The 24,395-nt window shown below is 36.1% G+C and overlaps 2 protein-coding genes, 1 long non-coding RNA gene and 1 pseudogene across 6 annotated transcripts in view; 3 read left to right on the top strand and 1 right to left on the bottom strand.

Moving 5' to 3' along the window:
* LOC132050048 (HVA22-like protein a) overlaps window positions 1-6,402 on the top strand; it is a 46,292-nt gene extending 39,890 nt beyond the window's left edge. The window contains exon 7 of the mRNA XM_059441072.1: window positions 6,284-6,402. The gene's annotated coding sequence lies outside the window, so the exon portion shown is untranslated. The remainder of the gene's footprint in view (window positions 1-6,283) is intronic.
* Window positions 1-14,407, bottom strand: part of LOC132050049 (uncharacterized) — a 22,695-nt gene extending 8,288 nt beyond the window's left edge. The window contains exons 1-2 of the long non-coding RNA XR_009413213.1: window positions 14,375-14,407; window positions 2,560-2,760 (exon numbers count right to left, since the gene is read on the bottom strand). This is a non-coding gene — a long non-coding RNA (uncharacterized LOC132050049). The remainder of the gene's footprint in view (window positions 1-2,559; window positions 2,761-14,374) is intronic.
* Window positions 1-19,583, top strand: part of LOC132050047 (uncharacterized) — a 28,903-nt gene extending 9,320 nt beyond the window's left edge. Inside the window, exons 1-10 of one of the 4 annotated variants that reach the window (XM_059441068.1) lie at window positions 297-358; window positions 568-594; window positions 2,432-2,554; window positions 3,693-4,020; window positions 4,175-4,261; window positions 4,708-4,794; window positions 5,348-5,707; window positions 16,474-16,560; window positions 17,049-17,408; window positions 18,794-19,583. In XM_059441068.1, coding sequence (XP_059297051.1) covers window positions 312-358; window positions 568-594; window positions 2,432-2,554; window positions 3,693-4,020; window positions 4,175-4,261; window positions 4,708-4,794; window positions 5,348-5,707; window positions 16,474-16,560; window positions 17,049-17,408; window positions 18,794-19,408 — 2,121 coding nt within the window. In that variant the 5' untranslated portion in view covers window positions 297-311 and the 3' untranslated portion in view covers window positions 19,409-19,583. Of the gene's footprint in view, window positions 1-296; window positions 359-567; window positions 595-2,431; window positions 2,555-3,692; window positions 4,021-4,174; window positions 4,262-4,707; window positions 4,795-5,332; window positions 5,708-16,473; window positions 16,561-17,048; window positions 17,409-18,793 lie in introns of those variants that run through there. The other 3 variants (XM_059441070.1, XM_059441066.1, XM_059441067.1) reach the window with 3 other exon arrangements.
* Window positions 19,584-21,550: 1,967 nt separating this feature from the next.
* Window positions 21,551-22,781, top strand: LOC132048780 (L-type lectin-domain containing receptor kinase IX.1-like; annotated as a pseudogene).
* Window positions 22,782-24,395: the final 1,614 nt, after the last annotated feature.

The following is a 24,395-nucleotide window of genomic DNA, read 5'->3' as shown; positions in this document are numbered from 1 at the left end:
GGAACCGTCCTTTTCTTTTGAAATAAAATGAAGAAGTAGTTGGGGTCGTGTGGGGAAGTGGGTTGGAAGAAATTTTTGTATAATGTGTGTGGGTTTTTGTGTATTTTGTAAAAGATTATAAGTTTTAAAAATTATAATTCAGTCCCAACTTAAGTTAATCACATTTTTAAGACAAGTTTGACCTTGGCTGGTCAAACTTGTCACCATTTCTAATTAAGAGACTTTTTTGTCACCATAAGTTTATTCTTCCAACTTGATAGAACTCAAGCTGATGAAATTGCAACAAAGGAAAGTGAAGAAAATTTTCCAAAATGGGTTTTCTCAGATATACACTTCACTTGATCGATTTCCTTGCTTGGTAAATTTATTTTCTTTCTCCATTATGTGTTGTTTGTTAAAAATGAAACTTGGGACATGAAATCTAGCCAAGTTGTCTTAAATAAACAAGACTGTAGCTTTGTCTACCTTTTTTTTTAAAACATTATACGTATATGCATGAGTCTACATATTGGGGTATGTGTATTGCATGTATTCATACTCTTGATTTTTGGTCTACCGTATTTGCAGGTCGGTACTTGCTCTGGGCTATCCTCTGTAAGTGTAGTCATTAACTGTCCTTTGTCCTTTACAAGTCTACTTTGCACATAGTACGTGATGTTACAACTATTATGTAGGAAAAGTGAACAACCGATAGTTGAGGTGTATTTTACTACTCCCTCTGTCCTAATTTATGTGATACAATTCGGATTTCGGAAATACAATCTTTGAGTTTTTTGAAAAATAATTTACATATTTAGAAAATACATAAAAAGTACCATAAGTTACAGTAATAAACATTTGAAAATATTTAAACAGCGTCAAATATTTTCTTGTTTGACTCTCAAAATCTGACAGAGGGAGTAACTCATTGGTGATAATTTAGGTAGGAAACGCTCACACCGGATAGTTTGGGTAGAAAACTTTAAAAAAAAAAAGTGATATTTGAGGTGTGTTTTTGACCGTTATCCCTTTAAAATATCCCAACTTCTATTTCGTGTTGTTGTCAACTATTACGATTACTATAAGTCACCTACTTTTATACCCGATCAAATAAATAATCAAGTAAATGATTTCAAAGTGATTTTTTTTGTTTCAATGTAAGCATTTTCCTCATACAGACATTTCTTCATAGAAAATGTTTTCTAATGAAACATTTTTCTCCATGCCAAATGCAGTGGCGGAGCCAAGAGTTTGAACAAGAGATTAAAAAAAGTAAAAATGTGACATCTAAGATTTTATACTATGTCGAGCTCGAGGGGATTCAACAATTTACATATATCAGAAAAGTTATTTTTCCCTTTTATCTTAGTGTAATATTCAGGCGGAGGGAATTCAATTGAGCCCCCTTCACTAACCCTCTGTTTGGATTGTTGTTTCCCGTGGTTCATTAATGTACAGTATGGTATGGTACAGTATGGTGTTATATTATATTGTACTGTATTAATGAACACAATGTTTGGATAGACTGTATCGTTTATTGTGATTTAATAATATTTGTATTGTTTGGTTTGACCGTATAAGATCTTGTATAATAACTTGTAAGTTTACTAAAATACCTTTAACTTTTAATTAGAAATTAGTTTATATATATTAATAAAACTCAGGTAAAGAATAAAATAGGAACTTTAAAAAATAAGTAGGTAATGAGTGGGGGTGGTGGAGGGGTGGGTGGTGTGAGGTGGGTGGTTGTGGGATGAGGGTGGGGGTAGTGGCTGGTAGGGTGGGGGTGAGTGGTTGTGGGGTTGGGTGGTGGTGAGGGGTAGTGGGTGGTGGAGGGGTGGGTGGTGTGAAGTGGATGGTTGTGGGATGAGGATGTGGTAAGTGGGTGGTAGGGTGGGGGGGAGTGGTTGTGGGGGTGAGTGGTGGTGAGGGGTATTGGGTGGTAGAGGCGTGGGTGGTGTGAGGTGGGTGGTAAGGCAGGGGTTGGGGTGGGTGGTAGGGGTGGGGTGGGGGTGGGTGGTAGGATGGGTGGGATGGATGGTGAAGGGTGGGGCAGTGGTGGGATGGGGGTGGGTTGGGGTGGATGGTAGAGGGTGGGGTATAATGGGAAATGAAATACGTAACCACGGAAAAATAACCAAATCCGTGGTTACAAAAATTGAGACTTTTCATGGTTATATAACCATGGGATGAACCACGGGTTTACAACACCATACCACATAATTTTAAGAACAATGAAAATAAACATGGTTTCATACAAAACCATACATTAATGAACCACGGGAAACCACTATCCAAACAGGGGGTAAAGGTAGCTATGCCCCTGGCCAAGTGCAGCCTAAGGCATAAAAAAGTTTCAAATATTGAATGCTTTCATTTCCAATGTTGGTTCCTGGTGTAGTAACTTTGTTTTTTACTGGTAATGTTTACCAATTCTTTTGTGGAACCGCAGATGTGCTTCAATCCAAGCGATTGAGGCTGGCTCCAGGTATCACATGAGGAAGCTAGTCACATATTGGACCATCTTTTCCTCTATTTCTCTGTTCGAGCACGTATTGGAGAAGCTTATTGAATGGTAACCTTTATTTTATGTGTATTCCTTTCATAATCCTCTTTAAATCATATGGAAATAGGAACTCTTTGAACATTGACGCTTGTTAATTAGATTAACTTTTGGTAAGATCATTGCATAAATTTTTTCTCTGTCTTGAAGAAAAATAAGGCTAAACCCAAGACGTTAATGATTAATGAACTTATGATATCCTCAATTAGTGGCCTTACCTAGTAGGCAGATTCTACTTGATATTAAACACAACAGAACAAATATATGCTTCATATCCAAATTTTTGTGCTTGTACCCTACTTATGTAATTACACTTTGTAGGTGTTTGGACATGCGGTTTGAAACCATGAGATGAAATCAGCGTTTGGACATGCATTTCATCTCATGGTTTCATACCATGGTTTGAAACCCCAAATCATCGAAAAAGGCATGATTTGGGGTTTCAAATCATGGTTTCAAAAATTTTAAATATAAAATTTGACCCATAAGTTTATATTTTATAAAAAGAGACCCATAAGTTGGTAGATATTTTTAACAATTACTCTCACCAACCATTTACCAACCTCATTAACTTCCACCAACCTCATTACTATTCATGTTAAATTTTCGTTTTTATTGAACTAAAGTTTGATCAATTGATGTTGTATTTTTTAGAAAGGCCTTCTAGTAGCTTGTATTAATTTTGTTATGAACTATGACTTGTTTCATTTGGTAAGATTGTATAAGAATTGAGAATGTTTTGATAGTTTTCACAACTTGTGGGGTTTTTATGTCTATAAGAGAAGATATAACTTAAGATATCCAAATTGCATGTCCAAACATGATTTCAAACCATGATTTCAAACCATGTCCCACTCATGTACTTACACTTTGTTTCTGGATCCATACCCTTATATTGACTTATTGAATTGTGACAGAATCTTTTTCAAGTGAACCTCAAAGTCTTATAATGCACTTATTTCGGTTACTCATCTATGTTGGTAGTTATATGTCTGTTCTAGCTTGTGTTTCTTAAATTCCCTTGGCGAGAAGTTGAGGATTTCAAGAGCTAGTTTGCTGAAGCATTTCGAGAAAAATTGGGTAATATACATGTCGGCATGAGAAACTACTCCTGTTGCATATACTAATGTCTTTTCATTTACTGTGGCAGGGTTCCTCTGTGGCCATATATAAAATTAATAACCATATGTTGGTTGGTGATACCGCAGTTTAATGGTGCTTGCTATCTTTATCAAAATCTCATTCGTTTATGTTTTCCGGTTAAACTGCACGATAGCATCAGGCAGTTTGATGATTCTTGTTATGTTTACCAACGCCTTCTATATTTGTGCTTGTCTGTCAACCTCCAAACTGTTACTGACTGGTTTAATAAGCCAATGAAGGATCCATCTCTCAAGAATGAAACATTTCTGGCTGTGGCAGAGAGGTATCTCGAAGAAAATGGATCTGATGCTCTCGAGAAACTTATTGCAAACAAGGTATGTCAAACATTACTGCAGCAAGGAGTAGTTACATCGGTTAGTTATACAAATGTTGAGACTGCTAATCGAAGAAAATGTATGACTACGTATTCCACTGGATTTTATAGCAACTTCAGGCTTGATTGTAATTATCATGATCTCCTATTTGCAGTCCAAGGATTATATTTCGGATCATCATGCAGAAGAGATCAAGCCTACTGATGCTAGTGCTGAAGAAGGAGCGCTTACCCCCAACCAGGTGCCTCACCGGTTGTTCATAGCTCCCTGTACTGTATGAAACAGTTATAACTTCTTGTGCTGCTGTTTTACTGGCATTTTCATCCCATAATGATTTGAAAAGTTGCATTAGCAGTTGAGTACAAGTTGAATGGATTGCATATATATGATATCATGCACTAATTTTTGTGATTTGCTTATTTCCAGCAAATTCATAAAATGATTTGCTTGCATAGATTTAGTGTACCTCCCAACCCTTAGACTATTGTATGTACATGCGGAATAGGTTATTGTACTAACATTATGCAGTTATCAGTTTTCTCAATTAAAGCATCAAATCTGTCTGAGTTTTCCTTTTGTTAACAACAGAACTAACTACTTGTTCTTTTCTAGTGAAAATCTTTTTTCCGTGCACATGCTTTCATTCCTTAAAATCCCATAAATAAAAATCATAGTTTTCCAAATCAGACAGAACGTGAAAGGAGTGGTCCTGTTTGGGAGGATATCACAGTGATGGAGAATATGGCAAAACATGAAGCAGCTGAGCCCAAACAGGTTATATTTCTTAACCCTTGAATTTCCTTAGTTACTTTTTTTTTTGGGATATTATGTGTTCACAAATATTGCTCTAGATTCCTTGATAGATGAAATATTAAACAAGTTGGTAATTGATGATTGATGACGAGGAGAGCTTACTGTATATGAAAACAAAAATTAGGCTCATCGTCTCATCGATCAAGCTAAATGTGCAAGATGGCAAATGATATAGACACTGAATCAAGTACATTATCATTTAGAACGAGAGGAAACCTCGTATATGCTGTAATAACCGCCAAGCAACCTGAAATTTAAACTGGTGCATTTTGTAAAATTAGTTCTTTTTGAAATTTGCATTACATTCAGATATCTTAGTATGGTCTCGAGCCTCTGTTTCACCTGCAAACATTTGAAGCCATTAGAAAAGGGAGAGAATTAATGCTCTTAAATATTCTTAAACATCAGTACCACCTTTAATCTAGCCTAGTTTTTGTGCTTCTATACTCGAGCAAAAGTTATCTGTATGCCAGTGCTTAAGATGTCTGTGGACCTGCAGGTTAAAAGTGTGAAGGAAAATCCAATTCAGATTGAGAAGAAAACGACAGGAGTGCTGGTCAAGGAAATGGTAATTCCAGCAAATGCTGAAGAGATTAAACTTCCAAACATTATATCTTCAAAGCAAGTTCAGACAGAGTGGACTTGTGCAGTATGTCAAATGACAACCACCTCGGAGCAAAACTTGAAGTCCCATCTTAACGGAAGGAAACATAAAGCAAAGTGTGAAGGGCTGAAAACTTGCATGCAAACGGCCAAAAGGGAAGGAAGCTCACCTGTTACAACAAAGTCAAATGAGCTTAATCAGGAGCAAGTAAAACATGCAGCTGCAGCAGGATTGAAGCACGGTGCTAATGAAGCAGCTGAGCCCAAAAAGGTTATTATTTTTTAATGCTAGAACTTCCTTGGTCATTTTTGGGATATTATGCCTTCACAAATATTGATCAGCCCAATAGAGAAGATCTTAAGCAAGCGATTGTTCAGAAGAGGAGTGGAGCATGATGTTCCATGAGAATAGCTCATTAGCTGCTAGTGATACTCTTGTTGGTCAAGTTAGGAAAAGTGCGGGTGAGGCGTAGGTGTACATGAAGACAAAAAGATTAGGCTGATCAATCAAGCGAAATGCGGAAGATGGCAATTGATACTGCACACTGAGATCAAGTAACATTATCATTTAAACTTAAGAAGAAACTCTGTATATGCTAAAACAATCACTGAGTAACCCGAAAGTAAACTGGTGCACTTTGTAAAACTTCCTGCTATGAAGTTTGCAAGATTCATTTATCTTAGTTATATTCTCTAACCTCAGTTTCTCCAGTGAACATCTGAAGCCACTAAAAAGGGAGAGAATTGAAGCTCTTAATTCTTTACTCTAGCCTAGTATTTATTTTTCTATAATCAAGCAAAAATAATCTGTATGCCAGTGATTAAAATGTCCTCCGTGAAACTGCAGGTTAAATGTGTGAAGCAAAATCCAATTCAGATTGAGAAGAAAACAATAGGTGTGCAGATCAAGGAAACAGTGCTTCCAGCAGATGCCGAGGAGGTTAAACTCTCAGAGACTGATTCGGTAAAGAACGTTCAGACAGAGTGGACTTGTGCGGTATGTCAAGTGACAACCACCTCAGAGCATGACCTGAAGTGCCATCTTCTAGGGAGGAGACATAGGGAAAATTGTGAAGAGCTAAAAACTCGCAGGAAAGCGGCCAAAACTGATAGAAACCCACCTTTTACTTCAAATAGGCCAGACAAGCTTAAGCAGGAGCAAGTAAAACATGCAATTTCAACTCAAAGAAAGCACAGGTACTAATGAGAAACCTAAAGAAAAGGTCCAACTAGGAGCTACTGGACAACATGAAAAGCAGAAGCAAGTGAAGAATGCTGGTTGTGCTAGTCATAATTCTAAGCTGTGGTGTAGTTTTTGTAACATTAGGTGCCCTGGCAAGATTGGTATGTCTTCACATCTTAATGGTAGGAAGCACTTGGCAAAACTTCAAGAAACGATTGGTAGAACGTGGGGTTTGGATGCAAATATGCAGCTTTACCCGGGTATTTGAAGGTGTTTGGTGTCTTTTAGGGGATGTACTGTTGAAGCAACTTTGTTCTATTATCCATACTGAGATTTAATTGCTTGATCACTGGAAAGGAAAAAGAGGAAAAATCTATGTCAAAAGGTGGAATTTTATAGTGTATAGTCAGTTGGTCTGAGCAATCAGAGCCTCTAATTTTAACTTGGCTTTTTGTTTCTTCATATCTGTTTTATGTAGTTGTCCTTTCTGCTAACTTTACCAGCTATAGAGGTTTTGCAGCAGCGCTAAATGGAGTTTATTTATAGTAGTACAAAATGAAGAGCTAAACGTACATAAACATAAAAAGCACAAAGAAGGGAGTTCTAGATGAATCAAAAGGCTTCCAATGTTTTTCTTGTAATGAATCTTTGTAACTAAAGTGGAAACAAGCAAGAAATGTTATTGCACTTCAAATGCGGACTGGTTGCAACTTGCAAGACTTGAACAATATTTAAAATCCTATAATAATAAGATTCTTTTCATTTGTCTCCCCTGAATTTTGCTAAGTTAACCACAATCCCCTCCTATAAACACAAGTAGGTTGCCACTTCAGCAACTCATTATACATAAGGTCTATGTGCACAACTTTAACAACATAATCCATTTTCGTGGCCCACGCTTTGACAACAAAAAAAAAAAATGCAGCCATGATGTACCATATCTACGTGATGCCACTTTAAAAAATAATTTATTTTCTGGCCTCTTTTTAAAAAAAACATTATGGGTGATATATCGGGCACTAGATGTGGTCGAAAAATGGGTTTTAAGTGACATATTATGTTAAGTGAGATACTAACGTGAATAAATTTACAAGTTGACAAGATAGACGTGGCAGCGTACTTGCATTTTTCAGGATCATACAACTTTTTCCGGCTTTTATTATTTTCTGTAATATATAGGTATATATTTGAATTATTTTTCGGTCACAAAAATTAGTTATTCGATTTTGATTCAGTAAATTAAAAGTTAAATGATCATCCATGAAATTAACTCTAAAATTTTAAGTTAGTACAACCTTGATATTACTGTAGGTAGACGAAGTGTAGGTCACATCTATAACCACTTGCTTGCGTCTGCGCTGTTAGCTAGGGAAAATGGAGGTGTTTCAACTTGCTGTCAGTGGGCCTCTTGACAATGAAGGAGGACTTTCAGCCAAGGTAAACCGGTGGAGGAGATGGAATGAGCTAGCATGTGTGGATAAATTGGTAAATTATGCCCATTTCTTGAAGAAGAAAATTCTCAGACATGGTAATATGATATATGGTGTAAGTCGTGGAGAGAGTACCCTTTCTTGGTCATCTTTAGACTATATTCTTAAAAGGGTCATACAATCAGAATGAGAGATAGATTCCAACTTTCAAAATATTAGAAATAGCAACAACTATCAACTAAATGTAGGTGCTGCTTAAACAAAATGTACCAGTATATTCCTCAAAGAATTTCAAACTCTTCCTTTCCCCTTCAAAAATACTGTAATTCTTGAATAGTTTGGAATAGACCAAGGGTGGGGAGTTGTGTAAATTCAGAGTTGACTGTTGGGACATGAAACTAACTCTCAATAACTTTATGTACATAAAAGACTAAAAATTGACCAAGACTTTAGACTGCACTTTGGAAAGATGATAAATGTATTCCATAGGCATATAGATTATTGTATATATTCAATTGTCTAACTATCTGATTAACATATTGTCCAACTATGGTTCTCTTTGCCTCTTTATCTGCTCTCAACTACCTTGTTTTCCTTCTTATCATAATCCCTTTAGTCACTTCATTGTCATTCAATTTTGATATTTCTAGACCCAATGATCAAAATGTAACATATGAGAGAGATGCTTATCTAGTAAATGGTGCAATTCAACTCACCACAAACTAGCTCAATCGTGCTATAAATGCGAGCATAAGTCGAGCCACATATTCGAAACCACTGCATCTCTGGGACAAGGCCTCGGGAAATCTCACAGATTTCAGTACACATTTCTCCTTTAGCATAAATTCACAGGGTACAACAAGATATGGTGATGGTCTTGCCTTCTTCCTCGCGCCTGCAGGTTCAACAATTCCTAATAACACAACCAGAGGTGAAAGTCTTGGCCTTACAAGTAATCCTCAGCGACTCAATACATCGGGTAATCATTTTGTTGCTGTGGAGTTTGACACCAATCAGAACGTCCAGTATGACCCAATGGGTGATCATGTAGGTATAGATATCAACTCTATGTAACTGTTGTTAATGTGACACGGTATAGTAGCATTCCGGATGGTAGGAGAACCGATGCCCGGATCACTCGTAATCCAACCTCAAAAAATCTTAGTGTTGTCTTCACCGGTTTCCAACTCGAAGGGAATACCACAGTCACTGGCCGCAGAGCCTATCTTACAATCTTGACCTGAAGGAATATTTGCCAAAATGGGTCACTTTTGGCTTCACAGGTGGAGCAGGACTCGTCTTTACATTACAAAGCATCTATTCTTGGAATTTTACTCAGATAATAATAACAACATGACAGATCCAGGGGTAGCCTTACTAAACATCAAGCTAGAGCATGCACCAACCAAAACTAATTTATGACTTGTGGTCGGATGGATTTCTGGTGGTTCTGTTTTGGTTTCAGTATGTGTTTTGATGTTGTTTGTATATTGGAGAAAGAGAAATGTGAGAGAAGATGAAGATGATGTTATCTTTGATGGTTCCATGACCGATGAATTTGAAAGAAGCATAAGACCAAAGAAGTTCTTGTACAGTGAGTTGGCTAGATGTACAAAGAACTTTTCGCTGGAAGAGATGCTTGGGTAAGGTGGGTTCAGGGGTGTTTATAAAGGATATCTCAGATAATCCAATTCCTATATTCTTTGTTAAGAGAGTTTCAAGGGATTCCAAGCAAGGAGTAAGAGAGTATGCATCAGAAGTGAGGATCATTAGCCGGTTAAGACATAAACATTTAGTGCAACTCATCGGCTGGTGCCATGAGAAAAGAGAGCTTCTACTTGTCTATGAGTTTATGCCTAATGGAATCTTGGATACCCAACTCTTCAAGGGAAAAATCCATTTGACATGGCCAATAAGATTCAAGATTGCTCAAGGCTTGGGCTCGGCGTTGCCATATCTACATGAAGAATTGGAACAATGTGTGGTGCATAGGAACATAAAGTCGAGCAATATTGCCAAACTTGGGGATTTTGGGTTAGCTAGGCTGGTTGACCATGAAAAGGGATCCCGAACAACAGTTTTGGCAAGTACAAGGGGCTACATAGCCCCTGAATGTTTCATCACTGACAAAGCTAGCAAGGAAACATATGTCTATAGCTTTGGTATTGTCGCATTAGAAATAGCTTATGGAAGGAAACAACAGTTATTCGTCGGAGTGGCCTCCGTGGCCTATAAGATAAAAGAAGCGAGACTGAGATGGTTTGGGCATGTGAAGAGGAGGTGTGAGGGTGCGCCAGTTAGGAGGTGTGAGAGATTGGCGGTTGCAGGAGTTAGAAGAGGTAGAGGTAGGCCGAAAAAGAACTGGGGGATGTGATTAGACAGCATATGGCACAACTGAGGACATGACCTTAGATTGGAGGGTAGTTGAGTTTTGTCGCGTTTTGTGTGAGAGAGGTGTGGGGCTAGTCTTTCCATCTCCTCTTCTCATTTTCTTTGTAGTATTATTTATGTACCGCATGTATTGCTCCATTTGTTTCTCTTGATATTTTGCTTTCTTATTTTTCTTGCAATCATGCATTGACTACGTTTCTTTTGAGCTTAGGGTCAATCAGAATTAGTCTCTCCACCCCACAAAGGTAAATGTAAGGTCTGCGTACATCCTACTCTTTCTAGACCCCACCTGTGAGATTACACTGGATATGTTGTTATTGTTGTTGTAATATCTCATAAGTTATGCCACATGACTTTTGGCCTTAAAGAACTAAGTTCAATTGCTAAAGGGCAAAAATTAAAGACCAACCCATTAGAAGGACAATTCGTGCAATTTCTTCAATATGAACTTAATTGTTATTCTAAGTTACAAATTTAGGGGTAAAAAGTATATGCGAGGGCAAAATGCTCCCTTGAAAAGACTAAAGTGTTAAGAGGAACGAATTTGAAAAATTACCATTTTGCAAATAGAATGTCGGCAAAAATTAAAGAACAAGTCCTTCGTCATTAAGGATTTGAGAGGACGAGCACTTCGGAAGTCAGTCGTATAGATGTGAACTAGATACCACAGCCCGCGCCAGCACGGGCCCAACATATATTTATAATTTATTTTTATGCAATTATAAAAAAAAATGATATATTTTACAACATTTCTTGAAAGTCACGCATGTAAAGATAGAAATTTTGGGAGCACGGGTTCAATAATTTGTGTCATGATGTTATTTCTTTGTTTCAGTTTATGTGACTTTATTTAAGAAAAAATGGAAGAAAAAGGCTAATAGACACTTTTTAAACCACGCGTTAATCCAATTTGAACCAAAATTTCAAAACTTATTGAATTTTTAACTACTTCTAAATACGAAAACGTCATTTGAACTACCATTCTCCTAGGCTAAAACGTGAAACTTTTTATACATATGGTGATTATGTATATTGTGTCATATAACATGGGCATAAATGTGGTATACGATTTCTATCCTTATTTTTTGCTTAACCTATCATAAGTATGTACTGATAAATTATTTTGGCTATTATGGTGCTCCGTATATAATTAGAAACTTAAGACATTGGAAAATGCCTTTTGCAATGTAATACCCATCTTAGTTTCTTTTTAGGATATTAAACAGTACTGCAATAAACATCCGAATAATTTATTTTATAATTGTACAATATTCAATTAATTTGATTATAAAATTACAGTTGGTGAGGTAAGATATCACCCATGGAACTACAAAATGTAATCTCTGTAATAGTAATTTTTTAAAAATGAAGCTTGATAAGACATTGAAAAATGCCTTTTGAGAATGTAATACCCATCTTAGTTTCTTTTTAGGATATTAAAACAAATCATAGCAATTTGTGTGGAGTAATTTATTTTATAAATGTAACAATATTCAATTAATTTGATTATATAATTACAGTTGGTGAGGTAAGATATCACTCATGGAATTACAAAAAGTAATCAGTTATAATAGTAACTTTTAAAAAATGAAACTTGATAATAATATATACAGAACTACTTTTGAAAAATTAATTAAAGAACGTACTTTCTTTGTCTATTGAATATTAGTAGAGGAAGAGTATTAAAAAAGCTATGGAGATAGAGGGAGATAATAAGAAAGGAATCACATTAAAGTTTAATGGGGGCCACTTTTTTTGGCCATAAATATTCAAAAATGCGCAAACTTTTTTTGTATAGAATTTTTCCAACCGAGGGCCCACATTGTTTAGCAAATTTTTGATAATGTGACTTTATAATCCAAAAACGAAAAAGTACGCATACACCACAACATAGTACAACGTCTTCAATGCATGAAAATTACGAAATACCAGAACTACCCCTAGGGACTATGTCGACGATCCATCTTCCAACCCACGCTTCTATATAGTTAATATAAAAAAATAGAATATAATATAATAATAATAATAAAAATAAGAAGAAAGGAACATGGTGACTCAACTTTCGTTAATTAGTCTGTTAATTACAATTCGCCAGAATCACACATTTAAATTAGAAAAATAAAATGAAAACTCAATGCTTTTATTTGATTGGAACATAGAAAGACGTGTCAATTTTATACTTTTCCAAAATTGGCCTGACCTTTTCCACTTTACAACACACCATTAGTAGGATATTTTTGTTATTACTGGAAAAGAGAGACCTTTTTTGAATACTCTTTACTTCTTTTGATCCTCATAAAGTCTTGTGAAGTACACAGTGTCTGTTCCTTTCTCTCTGATCATTGAAACTCAAGAACTTGATAGAATTCAAGTTGAGGAAATTGCAACAAAGAAAAGCAAAGAAAATTTATTTTTCCAAATGGGTTTTCTCAGATATACGCTTCACTTGATCGATTTCCTCGCTTGGTAAATTTATTTTCTTTCTCCATTATGTGTTGTTTGTTAAAAATGAAACTTGGGACATGAAATCTTGCCAAGTTGTGAAGAAGAAGGCTTAAATAAACAAGACTTTAGCTTTGTCTACCTTTTTTCCCCAACATTATACGTATATGCATGAGTCTACATATTCAAGTACGTATATTGCATGTATTTATACTCTTGATTTCTTGCTCTACTGTATTTGCAGGCCGGTACTTGCTCTGGGCTATCCTCTGTAAGTGTGTGAACTCTCCATTACTCCATACTCGTTAACTTTAGTTTCCTTTGTCCTTTACAAGTCTATTTTGCACATATTATGTGATCTTACAATTCCATATTTGGATTGAAACCCCTTTTCTTTAATTTACAAATAACCAAACTTCTATTTATATATATATATATATATATATATATATATATATATATATATATATATATAGTCCATATTTGAGTTTGTTACCCGGTTTAGCTCTTGTTTGTGTATAAACACCTTTTATGTACATTATTATACATTTTTATACAAGGTTAATACATTATGTATAACGTTGTATAATATTGTATACACTGTTCCCAAAAAAAATGTTGTATAATCACTGTTACAGAAAGAAACAAAAGTTGGCTATACGGGTGTAAACTCAAAATATGGCTACATGGACATAGTATTTTATGTTGGGCTGTATATTTTTGAAAATTTCCGAAACTTTTCTATATGAAACATTTTACTCCATGCCAAATGCAGTTGCAGAACCAAAATTTTGAACAAGGAGATTCCAAAAAACGTAAAAATGTCACATCTAATATTTTATCCTATGTCGAGGGGATATCAATATATATATATATATATATATATATATATATATATATATATACACACACCAAAAAAATTGTTTTATCCTTTTAGCATAGTGTAATATGAGGGGATTCAGTTGAGGCCCCTTCACCAAAGGTAGCTACGACCCTGGCCAAGTGCACCCTAAGGCATAACAATGTTTCAATTATTGAATGCTTTCATTTCCAACTTTGGTTATCTGGTGTAGCATTTTTGCTTGTTAAGTTACCCAATTCTTTTGTGGAACTGCAGATTTGCATCAATACGAGCGATTGAGGCTGGCTCCAAGTATCACATGAGGAAGCTAGTCACATATTGGACCATCTTTTCCTTTATTTCTCTGTTCGAGCACGTGTTTGAGAAGCTTATTGAATGGTAATGTGCTGTACTCTTAGTTGGCTATATTAAAAGGGCCAAAAATTTGTGACCTTTATTTTACGTGTATTCCTTTCATGATCCTCTTTAAATCATATGGAAATAGGAACTCTTTGAATTATTGACACTTGTTAAGTAGATTAACTTCAGTAAAGATCATTGGGAAAATTTTCTGTCTTGAAGAAAAATAAGGGCAAACTCGAAGACATTAATGGTTAATGAACTTATGATATCCTCTATTGGTGGCCTTACCTTGTAGGCAGATATCTACTTGATACTAAACCCCAACGGAACAAGTATATGCTTCATATGCAAATTCTCGTGCTTTGCACCCTGCTCAAGTAATTACAATTTGTTTCTGGATCCATACTCTTGTATTGACTCATTGAATATTGACAGATTCTTTTTCAAGTGAACCTCAAAGTCTTATAATGCACCTATTTCAGTTACTCGTCTATATTGGTAGTTATATGTCTGTTCTTGCTTGTGTTCTTAAATTCCCTTGGTGAGAAGTTGAGGATTTCAAGAGCTAGAGAGTTTGCTGAAGCATTTCGAGAAAAATTGTGTAATATACATGTCGGCATGAGAAACTAGTCCTGTTGCATATACTAATGTCTTTTCATTTACTTTGGCAGGGTTCCTCTGTGGCCATATATAAAATTAATAACCATATGTTGGTTGGTGATACCGCAGTTTAACGGCGCATGTTATCTTTATCAAAACCTTATTCGTCCATGTTTTCCACTTAAACTGCACGATAGTATCAGGCAGTTTAATGATTCTTGTTATGTGTACCAACGCCTTCTATATTTGTGCTTGTCTGTCAACCTTCAAACTGTTACTGACTGGTTTAACAAACCAATGGAGGATCCATCTCTCAAGAATGAAACATTTCTGGCTGTGGCAGAGAGGTATCTTGAAGAAAATGGTTCTGATGCTCTGGAGAAACTTATTGCAGACAAGGTATGGCAGACGTTACTTTTGCAAGGAGTAGCCAGTTCATTATCGAATTGGACACACTTACTTTGATGTACATCAGTTAAAAATAAAAATAAGTGCTAATCCATATCAAAAAAAAAGTTAGATTGCCACCGTTACAGAAGCAAATGTTTAATTAAAAAATAAGCTCCACTGGATTTTTAACAACTTCATACTTATCATGATGTATATTTGCAGTCCAAGGATTATGTTCGAATCATCATGCAGAACAGATCAAGCCTACTGATACTAGTGATGAAACAGGAAAGCTTAAATCAACCAGGTGCTTCAGCTGTTGTTTCTAGCTCCCAACTGTATTAAACAACTTTTAAATGCTGCTGCTTTAGTTTTCATTCTATAATGATTTGGAAAGATGTGTGTTGAATACAAGATAAATGGTTTGCATATATGTGATATTGTTTGGTAATGCCAACATGTATGGCGAGGATATATTGGGGTAAAGAAGTTACTAATATAGCAAGTGAACCCATGGTCTCTTTTTTAAACTAGATATCTTATATACATATTTTCTAGAATTGATATAATATTTAAACTGGAGGGGCATCATTCTTAAAGGATAAAATTCCTTGGTTAAATTTTGATATATTATGCCTTAACAGGATCGGGATCAATTGTTGAGCAAACTCATTTTTAGATTTTCTTTTTTCAATTTAGGAGAGCTTGATGTTTCCATGAGAATATAATTAGATGCCCATGGCCGGCGACTCTTGGTGGTCATAGTTAGGACACACACTTGCTTGATGGGCTAGGTTAAGAAACAAAGTTTACCCTGATCAATCATAGCTTTTGGCATGAATGTGGAAGATGGCAATTGATAATGCACACCGAGATCAAGAAACATTATCGTTTAAACTTAAGAAGAAGCTCCATATGTGCTAAAACAATTTGAACCTCGGGGGGGTTGTTGGCTAACACCAACATCTTGCCTATAGCGAGGCCCAAGACGGAGTCATTATCGAACATGTTGCTTGATGGTATGGGTTAAGAAATAAAGTTGTGTTTTTTGGTACCAGCTATAGGTTTTGTTGTGATGGTATGCGCTTGATCCTAACAATGATATCATGGACTATTTTTGGAGATTTGCTTATTTCCAGCAAATTCGTGAATGCTTTGTTTGCATAGATGTTGTGTACCTTCCAACCCTTAAACTATTTTATGTACATGAGAAGTAGGTTATTGTAATAAACATTATGCAGTTGGTTTTCTCAAATAAAGCATCAAAAAGTCTGAATTTTCCTTTTGTTAACAACAGAACTAATTACTTGTTTGTTTGTAGTGAATTTATTTTTGTCTCTTCACATGCTTTCATTCCTTAAAATCCCATAAATAACAAACATATTACCCCTAATCAGAGAGAATGTGAAGGGAGTCATCCTGTTTGGGAAGATATCAAAGTGATGGAGCATATGGCAAAACATGAAGCTGCTGAGACCAAACAGGTTATATTTCTTAACCCTTGAATTTCCTTACTTCTTTTGGAATATTATGTGTTCACAAGTATTGCTCTAGATGCCTTGATAGATGAAACATTAAACAAGCTGCTAATTCATGATTGATGACAAGAGGAGAGCTTGAGGTGAAGCTTACTGTATATGAAAACAAAAAGTAGGCTCATCCATCAAGCTAGCATTATCATTTAGGCCAAGAAGAAACCTTGTTCATGCTAAAATAATCGCCGAGCAACCTGAAAGTTAAACTGGTGCATTTTGTAAAATTAATCCTTTTTGAAGTTTGCATTAGTTTCATAGATCTTAGTATGGCCTCGAGCCTCTGTTTCTCCTGTAAACATTTGAAGCCATTAGAAAAGGGAGATAATTAATGCTCTTAAAACATCAGTACCACCTTTATTCTATCCTGGTTTTTGTGTTTCTGTATTCAAGCAAAAGTAATCTGTACACCAGCGATTAAGATGTCTGTGCAACTGCAGGGATATCCAATTCAGATTGAGAAGAAAACGACAGGAGTGCAGGTCAAGGAAATGACAGTTCCAGCAGATGCTGAAGAGATTAAACTTCCTGGGATTATATCTTCAAAGCAAGTTCAGACAGAGTGGACTTGTGCAGTATGCCAAGTGACAGCCACCTCAGAGCAAATCTTGAAGTCCCATCTTAATGGAAGGAAACATAAAGCAAAGTGTGAAGGGCTGAAAACTTGCAAGCAAACGGCCAAAAGTGAAGGAAGCTCACCTGTTACAACAAAGTCAAATCAGCTTAATCAGGAGAAAGTCAAACATGAAGCTGCAGCACGATCAGAGCACATTGCCAATGAAGCAGCTGAGCCCAAACAGGTTACTCCATCCGTTTCAATTTGTTTGTCTTAGTTTGACTTGGCACAGAGTTTAAAAAAATAAGGGCAAAGGTGCAAATATACCCCTCAATTTTGCAATTTAGAGCAGATATACTCCTTGTTAAAAAAGTGGTGCATATATACCCCTGCCGTTACACAAATGGTGCAAATATACCCCTGCCGCTACACAAATGGTGCAAATATACCCTTTTCGCTGCCAGAAATTTTTGAAAAATCATTTAGCTTATCTTTTAATTAAGAAAATGTCCGTGGATTTAAAAAAATAAGTCTACCCATTTTTTTTAAGTAGACTTTTCTTTTTAAAATTTTTTGCCACGAGGTAATTTGTTTTTTCTAGTGGGTTGTCTCGTTCGTTTAAAAAAAAAAAAAAAAATCTCCTTGGCTTCAAAAAATAAGTCTACCCTTTTTTTAAAAAAAAAAAAAAAAAATACCACGTGGCTTTGAAAAATAAGTCTACTTAAAAAAATAGGTAGACTTTTTTTTTTTTTTTTTTAAGGCACGCGGCATTTTTTTAATTAAAAAATAAGCTAAATAATTTTTTAACAAATTCTGTCAGCGAAAAGGGTATATTTGCACCATTTGTGTAACGGCAGGGGTATATATGCACCACTTTTTTAACGAGGGGTATATCTGCTCTAAATCACAAAGTTGAGGGGTATATTTGCACCGTTTCCCAAAAAATAAAGAAGACTTGAATCTCGTAGTCTTAAACAAAAGATGTGTGTAATGTACCAAAATGCCCTTTGAATCTTGTGTGCTTAAATATGCCATGTTGGATATATTGGGGTAAAGAGTTACTAAATATAGAAAGTGACATTCTTTTTTAAACAGACCAAAAAGGAAAGTAAGATAAACAAATTTAAACGGAGGGGGTATCATTCTTAACCCTAAAATTTCCTTGGTCCTTTTTTGGGATATATTATGCCTTAACATCGCTCGGGATGCAATTGTTGAGCAAACAATAAGGGTAGATCTTAAGCAAGCGATTGATCAAAAGAGGAGAGCTTGATGTTCCCATGAGAATAGCTAATTAGCTGCTAGTGATACTCTTGGTGGTCAAGTTAGGAAAAGTGCGGGTGAGGCTTAGCTGTATATGAAGACAACGATTTAGGCTGATCAATCAAGCTAAATGTGGAAGATGGCAATTGATAATGCACACCGAGATCAAGAAACACTTAAGAAGAAGCTCCATATATGCTAAAACAATTTGAAACTCAGTTTCTGCTGTCAACATTTGAAGCCACTAAAAGAGGGAGAGAATTGAAGCTCTTAATTCTTTTAAACATTAATACTGCCTCTGTTCCAGCCTGGTATTTATTTTTCTATAGTATGCCAGTGATTAAAATGTACCCTGTGGAACTGCAGGTTAAAAGTCTGAAGGAAACTCCAATTCAGATTGAAAAGAAAACAACTGCTGTGCAGATCAAGGAAACAGCGCTTCCAGCAGATGCCGAGGAGATTAAACTCCCAGAAACTAATTCCGTAAAGAAAGTTCAGACAGAGTGGACTTGTGCGGTATGTCAAGTGACAACTAAGTCAGAGCATGACTTGAAGTGCCATCTTCTAGGGAGGAGACATAGGGAAAATTGTGAAGTGCTGAAAACTTTCAAGAAAACAGCAAAAACTGAAAGAAACCCACCTTTTACTTCAAATATGCCAGACAAGCTTAAGAAGGAGCAAGTAAAGCATGCAATTTCAACTCAAAGAAAGCACAGTACTAATGAAAAACCTAAAGAAAAGGTCCAACTAGGAGCTACTGGACAACATCAAAAGCAGAAGCAAGTGAAGAATGCTGGTGGTGCTACTCATAATTCTAAGCTGTGGTGTAGGTTTTGTAACATTAGGTGCCCTGGCGAGATTGATATGGCTTCACATCTTAATGGTAGGAAGCACTTGGCAAAACTTCAAGAAACAATGAGTTTTACTGGTGGAACGTGGGCTTTGGATTATGCAAATATGCACTTTTATCAGGGTATTTGAAGGTGTTTGGTCTAATTTAGGGGACGTGCTGTTGAAGCAACTTTGTTCTATTATCCATACTGAAATTTAGTTGGTTAATCACTGGGAAGGAAAAAAGAGGAAAAGTTTATGTCGAAAGGTGAGATATCATTGTGTATAATCAGTTGGTATGAGCAATTAGAGCTTCTACTTTTAACTTGGCTTTTTGTTTCTTCATGTCTATTTTTTATAGTTGTCCTTTCTTCTAATTTACCAGCTATAGAGGCTTTGCCACATCGTTAAATATGGACTTTATTCATAGTACAAAATGAAGAGCTTAAAGTACATAAAGAAGGAAAGCACAAAAGAAGGGAGTGCTGGATGAACCAAAAGGCTTCCGAAGTTTTTCTTGTAACGAATTTTTGTGACTGAAGTGGAAACAAGTGTACTTCCAATGCAGGCAAATTAAAAAATATCCCATTTTTTGGCCCACAAAAAAAAACATGATGTACCATATGGTGAAATTGGGCATTAGATTGGGTCAAATAATATTTTTAAAAGTATACCGCGTTGCGTACAAGTTATTAACTCTATGATGTGGCAGCCTACTTGTGTTTTTCAGGACTACGTTTAGTATTTTTGGGCATTTTTTTTTCCAGTATTATCTAGCCATAATTGAGTTATTTTTCAGTCACAATAATTAGTTTTATGACTTTGGTTCAGTAAATAACCATCTGTGAAATTAACTTTTAAAAGTTTAAGTTAGTACAACCTTGATAATAGTGTATCTATCTCTTAAATTTGTTTTACCATAGGTAGACAAAGTATAGTTGGCAACCATAACCACTTGCTTGCATCTGCTCTGTTAGCTAGGGAAAATGGAAGTGTTTCAACTTGCTGTCTATGGGCCTCTTGACAATGAAGGAGGACTTCCAGCCAAGGTAAACTTGTGGAGGAGATGGAATGAGCTAGCATGTGTGGATAAATTGGTAAATTATGCCATTTCTTGAAGAAGAAAATTCTCAAACATGGTATATTGTCCAAGTCGTGGAGAGAGTACCCTTTTTTTGGTCATCTTTAGACTATATTCTTAAAAGGTCATATAATCAGAATGAGAGACAGATTCCAACTTACAAAATATTAGAAATAGCAACAGTTATCAACTAAATGGAGATCTTTGCTTAAACAAAATGTACCAGTATATTCTTAAAGAATTTCAAAGTCTTCATTTCCCCTTCAAGAATACTCTAAATCTTGAATAGTTTGGAATAGACCAGGGGTGGGGGTGGGGAGTTATGTAAATTCAGAGTAGACTGTTGGGACATGAAACTATCTCTCAATAACTTTATGTACATAAAAGACTAAAAGTTGACCAAGACTTTAGACTGCCTTTGGAAAGATGATATATGTTTTCCTTAGGCATATAGATTATTGTATATATTCAGTTGTCTAACTATCTGATGAACATATTGTCCAACTATGGTTGTCTTTGCCTCTATCTCTGCTCTCAAATACCTCATTTTCCTTCTTACATAATCCCTTTAGTCACTTCGTTGTCCTTCAATTTTGATAGTTTTAGACCTAATGATCAGAATGTAACATATGAGAGAGATGCTTATCCAGCAAATGATGCAATTCAACTCACCACAAACAAGCTCAATCGTGCTATAAATGCAAGCATAGGTCAAGCCACATATTCGAAACCACTGCATCTCTGGGACAAGGCCTCTGGAAATGTCACGCATTTCGATGACACATTTCTCCTTTAGCGTCAATTCACGGGCGTAACAAGATATGGTGATGGTCTTGCTCTCTCTTCCTCGCGCACCGTGTTCAACAATTCCCGATAACACGGCCCGAGGCGAAAGTCTTGGCCTTACAAGTAATACTCGCCGACCGAATACATCGGGTAATCATTTTGTTGTTGTGGAGTTTGACACCCATCGAACGTGCGGTATGATCCATTGGGTGATCATGTAGGTATAGATATCAACTCTGCAATCCGTAGTTAATGTGACCTCGGTTTGGTAGCATTCCGGATGGTAGGAGAACCGATGTCCGGATTAGCTATAATTCAACCTCAAAAAATCTTAGTGTTGTCTTCACCGGTTTCCAACTCGCGGAATACCACATCCATCTTCGGGGCCTATCTTACAATCTTGATCTGAAGGAATATTTGCCAGAATGGGTCACTTTTGGCTTCACAGGTGGAGCGGGACTCGTCTTTGCATTACAAAGCATCTAATATTCTTGGAATTTACTTCTTCTTTAGATAATAATAACAACATGACAGATCCAGGGGTAGGCTTACCAAACACCAAGCTAGAGCATGCACTAAGCAAAACAAATTTAGGACTTGTGGTCGGATTGATTTCTGGTGGTTGTGTTTTGGTTGCAGCATGTGTTTTGATGTTGTTTGCATATTGGAGAAAGAGGAAGGTGAGAGAAAATGAAGAGGATGATAACTTTGATGGTTCCATGACTGATGAATTTGAAAGAAGCACAGGAGCAAAGAAGTTCTTGTACAGTGAGTTGGCTAGATGTACAAACAACTTTTCGCAGGAAGAGATGCTTGGGCAAGGTGGGTTTGGGGGTGTTTATAAAGGATATCTCGGCAGAATCCAATTCGATATTCTTCATTCGAGTGGTTTCGAGGATTCCAAGCAAAGAGTAAAAGAGTATGCATCAGAAGTGAGGATCATTTGCAGGTTAAGACATAAACATTTGGTGCAACTCATCGGCTGGTGCCATGAGAAAAGAGAGCTTCTACTTGTCTATGAGTTTATTCCTAATGGAAGCTTGGATACCCATCTTTTCAAGGGAAAAATCCATTTGACATGGCCAATAAGATTCAAGATTGCTCAAGGCCTGGCCTCGGCATTGCTATATCTACACGAAGAATGGGAACAATGTGTGGTGCATAGGGACATAAAGTCGAGCAATATTATGTTGGATTCTAATTTCAATGCCAAACTTGGGGATGTTGGATTAGCTAGGTTGGTTGACCATGTAAAGGGATCCTAAACAACAGTTGTGGCAGGTACAAGGGGCTACATAGCCCCTGAATGTTTCATCACTGACAAAGCTAGCAAGGAAACAGATGTTTATAGCTTTGGTATTGTCGCATTAGAAATAGCTTATGGAAGGAAACCTATTGATCATGAAGTCAAGAAGAGCATTAAGTTCACATTGTTGATTGGGTTTGGAGACTTTACAGGATGGGAAATCTTCGAGAAGCAGTTGATCATAAACTCTCATCAGATTTCAATGAACAAGAGATGGAGCATTTACTAATTGTTGGCTTATAGTGTGCTCATCCAGATAGCAAATACAGGCCTTCTATTAGGAAAGCAGTTCATGTGCTTAATTTTGAAGCTCCATTGCCCACCCTCCCTCCAAATATGCCTGTGGCGACATATTGCAGTCCATCACATGAATATCTACCAACTATTTCATTATCATCAAATGAAACCAAAGGTACGATGATCGCCCTCGCCCAAATCCAGCATTAAGTGAACGAAGACAACACTGATTCTTCAGATAACACAACAGGTTTTTGTTGTTTCTCTTCTAATGAAGGGGATTGAATGGATCACATTTCCTGTAAATTCAGTTTTTCCATTAAATAGTGAAATTGCTATGCTTTTAAGGACACGTTTCTAGAACTATTCAATTTCTAATTCCAATCTGTATTAGAAATTGAATTTGAGGTGACAAGAAATCTCTTAGTCTTTCTCTGCTATTTTCCTTAATTTCTTTCTTAAAAAACCAACAAAACTACTGTGTAATATTCTTTACCAAAATGTTGATAGACACAACTAGAAGTTTAATTGCAGTTGTTGAGGAAGATTTCTAACTTTTGTTGCTATGTTCTGAGAATGGATGGAAACAAGGGACAAGTAAGGAACAAGTCTGAGGATCCAATAAGCACTCTTAATCTTTCCCTCTCAGTTAATGCAATTTATCTTATTAGAATTCTAGATTAAGCAGAGAATTACATGTAGCTGTAACCTTCAAGAATCAAGAATTTTGGTCTCTGGTGTAATTTCCAGAGGCTTTGTCCCAGATAATAATGATGTTGAGGAAGTGTTGTATACAAGTGTATAAGGGGTTGTGTTGAAGTTGTTGTTATGGATTGATTATGAAAAGAAGTTTCGAGATTGCAATTTGAATGAAATCTTTTGATTGTAATATTGTTGATGATTTATTATGGTTTTGGGAGTTGTTTTGGAGTTGGTGGAAGTAGAGGATATAAGGGAAATGTTGTTCAATTTTCATTAGCTTACCAATTACTTTAGTTTGACCTTATGAGAGTTTCAAAGAGTTAACTTTAGTATGAATCATCTTGAATGTAGATTTACAAGCTTGGGAGGATAGGCGTTGAGTAGTTAAGGAGACGATAAGGTATGTAATGCTATCCCTTTCTTTCTTTTTGGCATGATCTTTGTGAACCGAACGTACATGTAACGTTAATCCATAATGACTCTACTCTTAGAGTTAGGAATGATCCATTTGATTCATGCTCCATATTGCTATCTTCAGAAAGTCTTGTTTAGATCCAGTGGTATTTAGAGTCACTTGTACTCCTATCATGTTTTATGCATTGCATTGCATTTATATATACATATGCATATACAGACTCGAGACCCCTCAGGTGTTATATGCGCGTATATATATATATATATATATATATATATATATATATATATATATATATATATATGTATATGTATGTATGGGGTGACGGCGTTATATACGCACTACCACCTGATCAGCTGGTCATATGATGACACGATGATGATGATGATGATGATGATTGTCACGCCCCAAAACCCACCCTAGACGTGACCGGCATCCGATGTCGTGAACAACATCGGAAGTACCTTATAAATCAATTACGTCAAGTCCTTTTTCGATAATCTTTCATTAATTAATTAAACAAGTTATAAATAACTAAATAAAATTAAGATCACAATTATGAAACAAAATCAGCGGAAGTCTAATATAAATGATTAGTTATGAACGTGGC

The sequence above is a fragment of the Lycium ferocissimum genome, chromosome 3, assembly GCF_029784015.1.
Source record: "Lycium ferocissimum isolate CSIRO_LF1 chromosome 3, AGI_CSIRO_Lferr_CH_V1, whole genome shotgun sequence".
Lineage (NCBI taxonomy): Eukaryota > Viridiplantae > Streptophyta > Magnoliopsida > Solanales > Solanaceae > Lycium > Lycium ferocissimum.
Note: the sequence above shows the minus strand (reverse complement) of the source record. Positions and strands in the feature narration are given on the sequence as shown.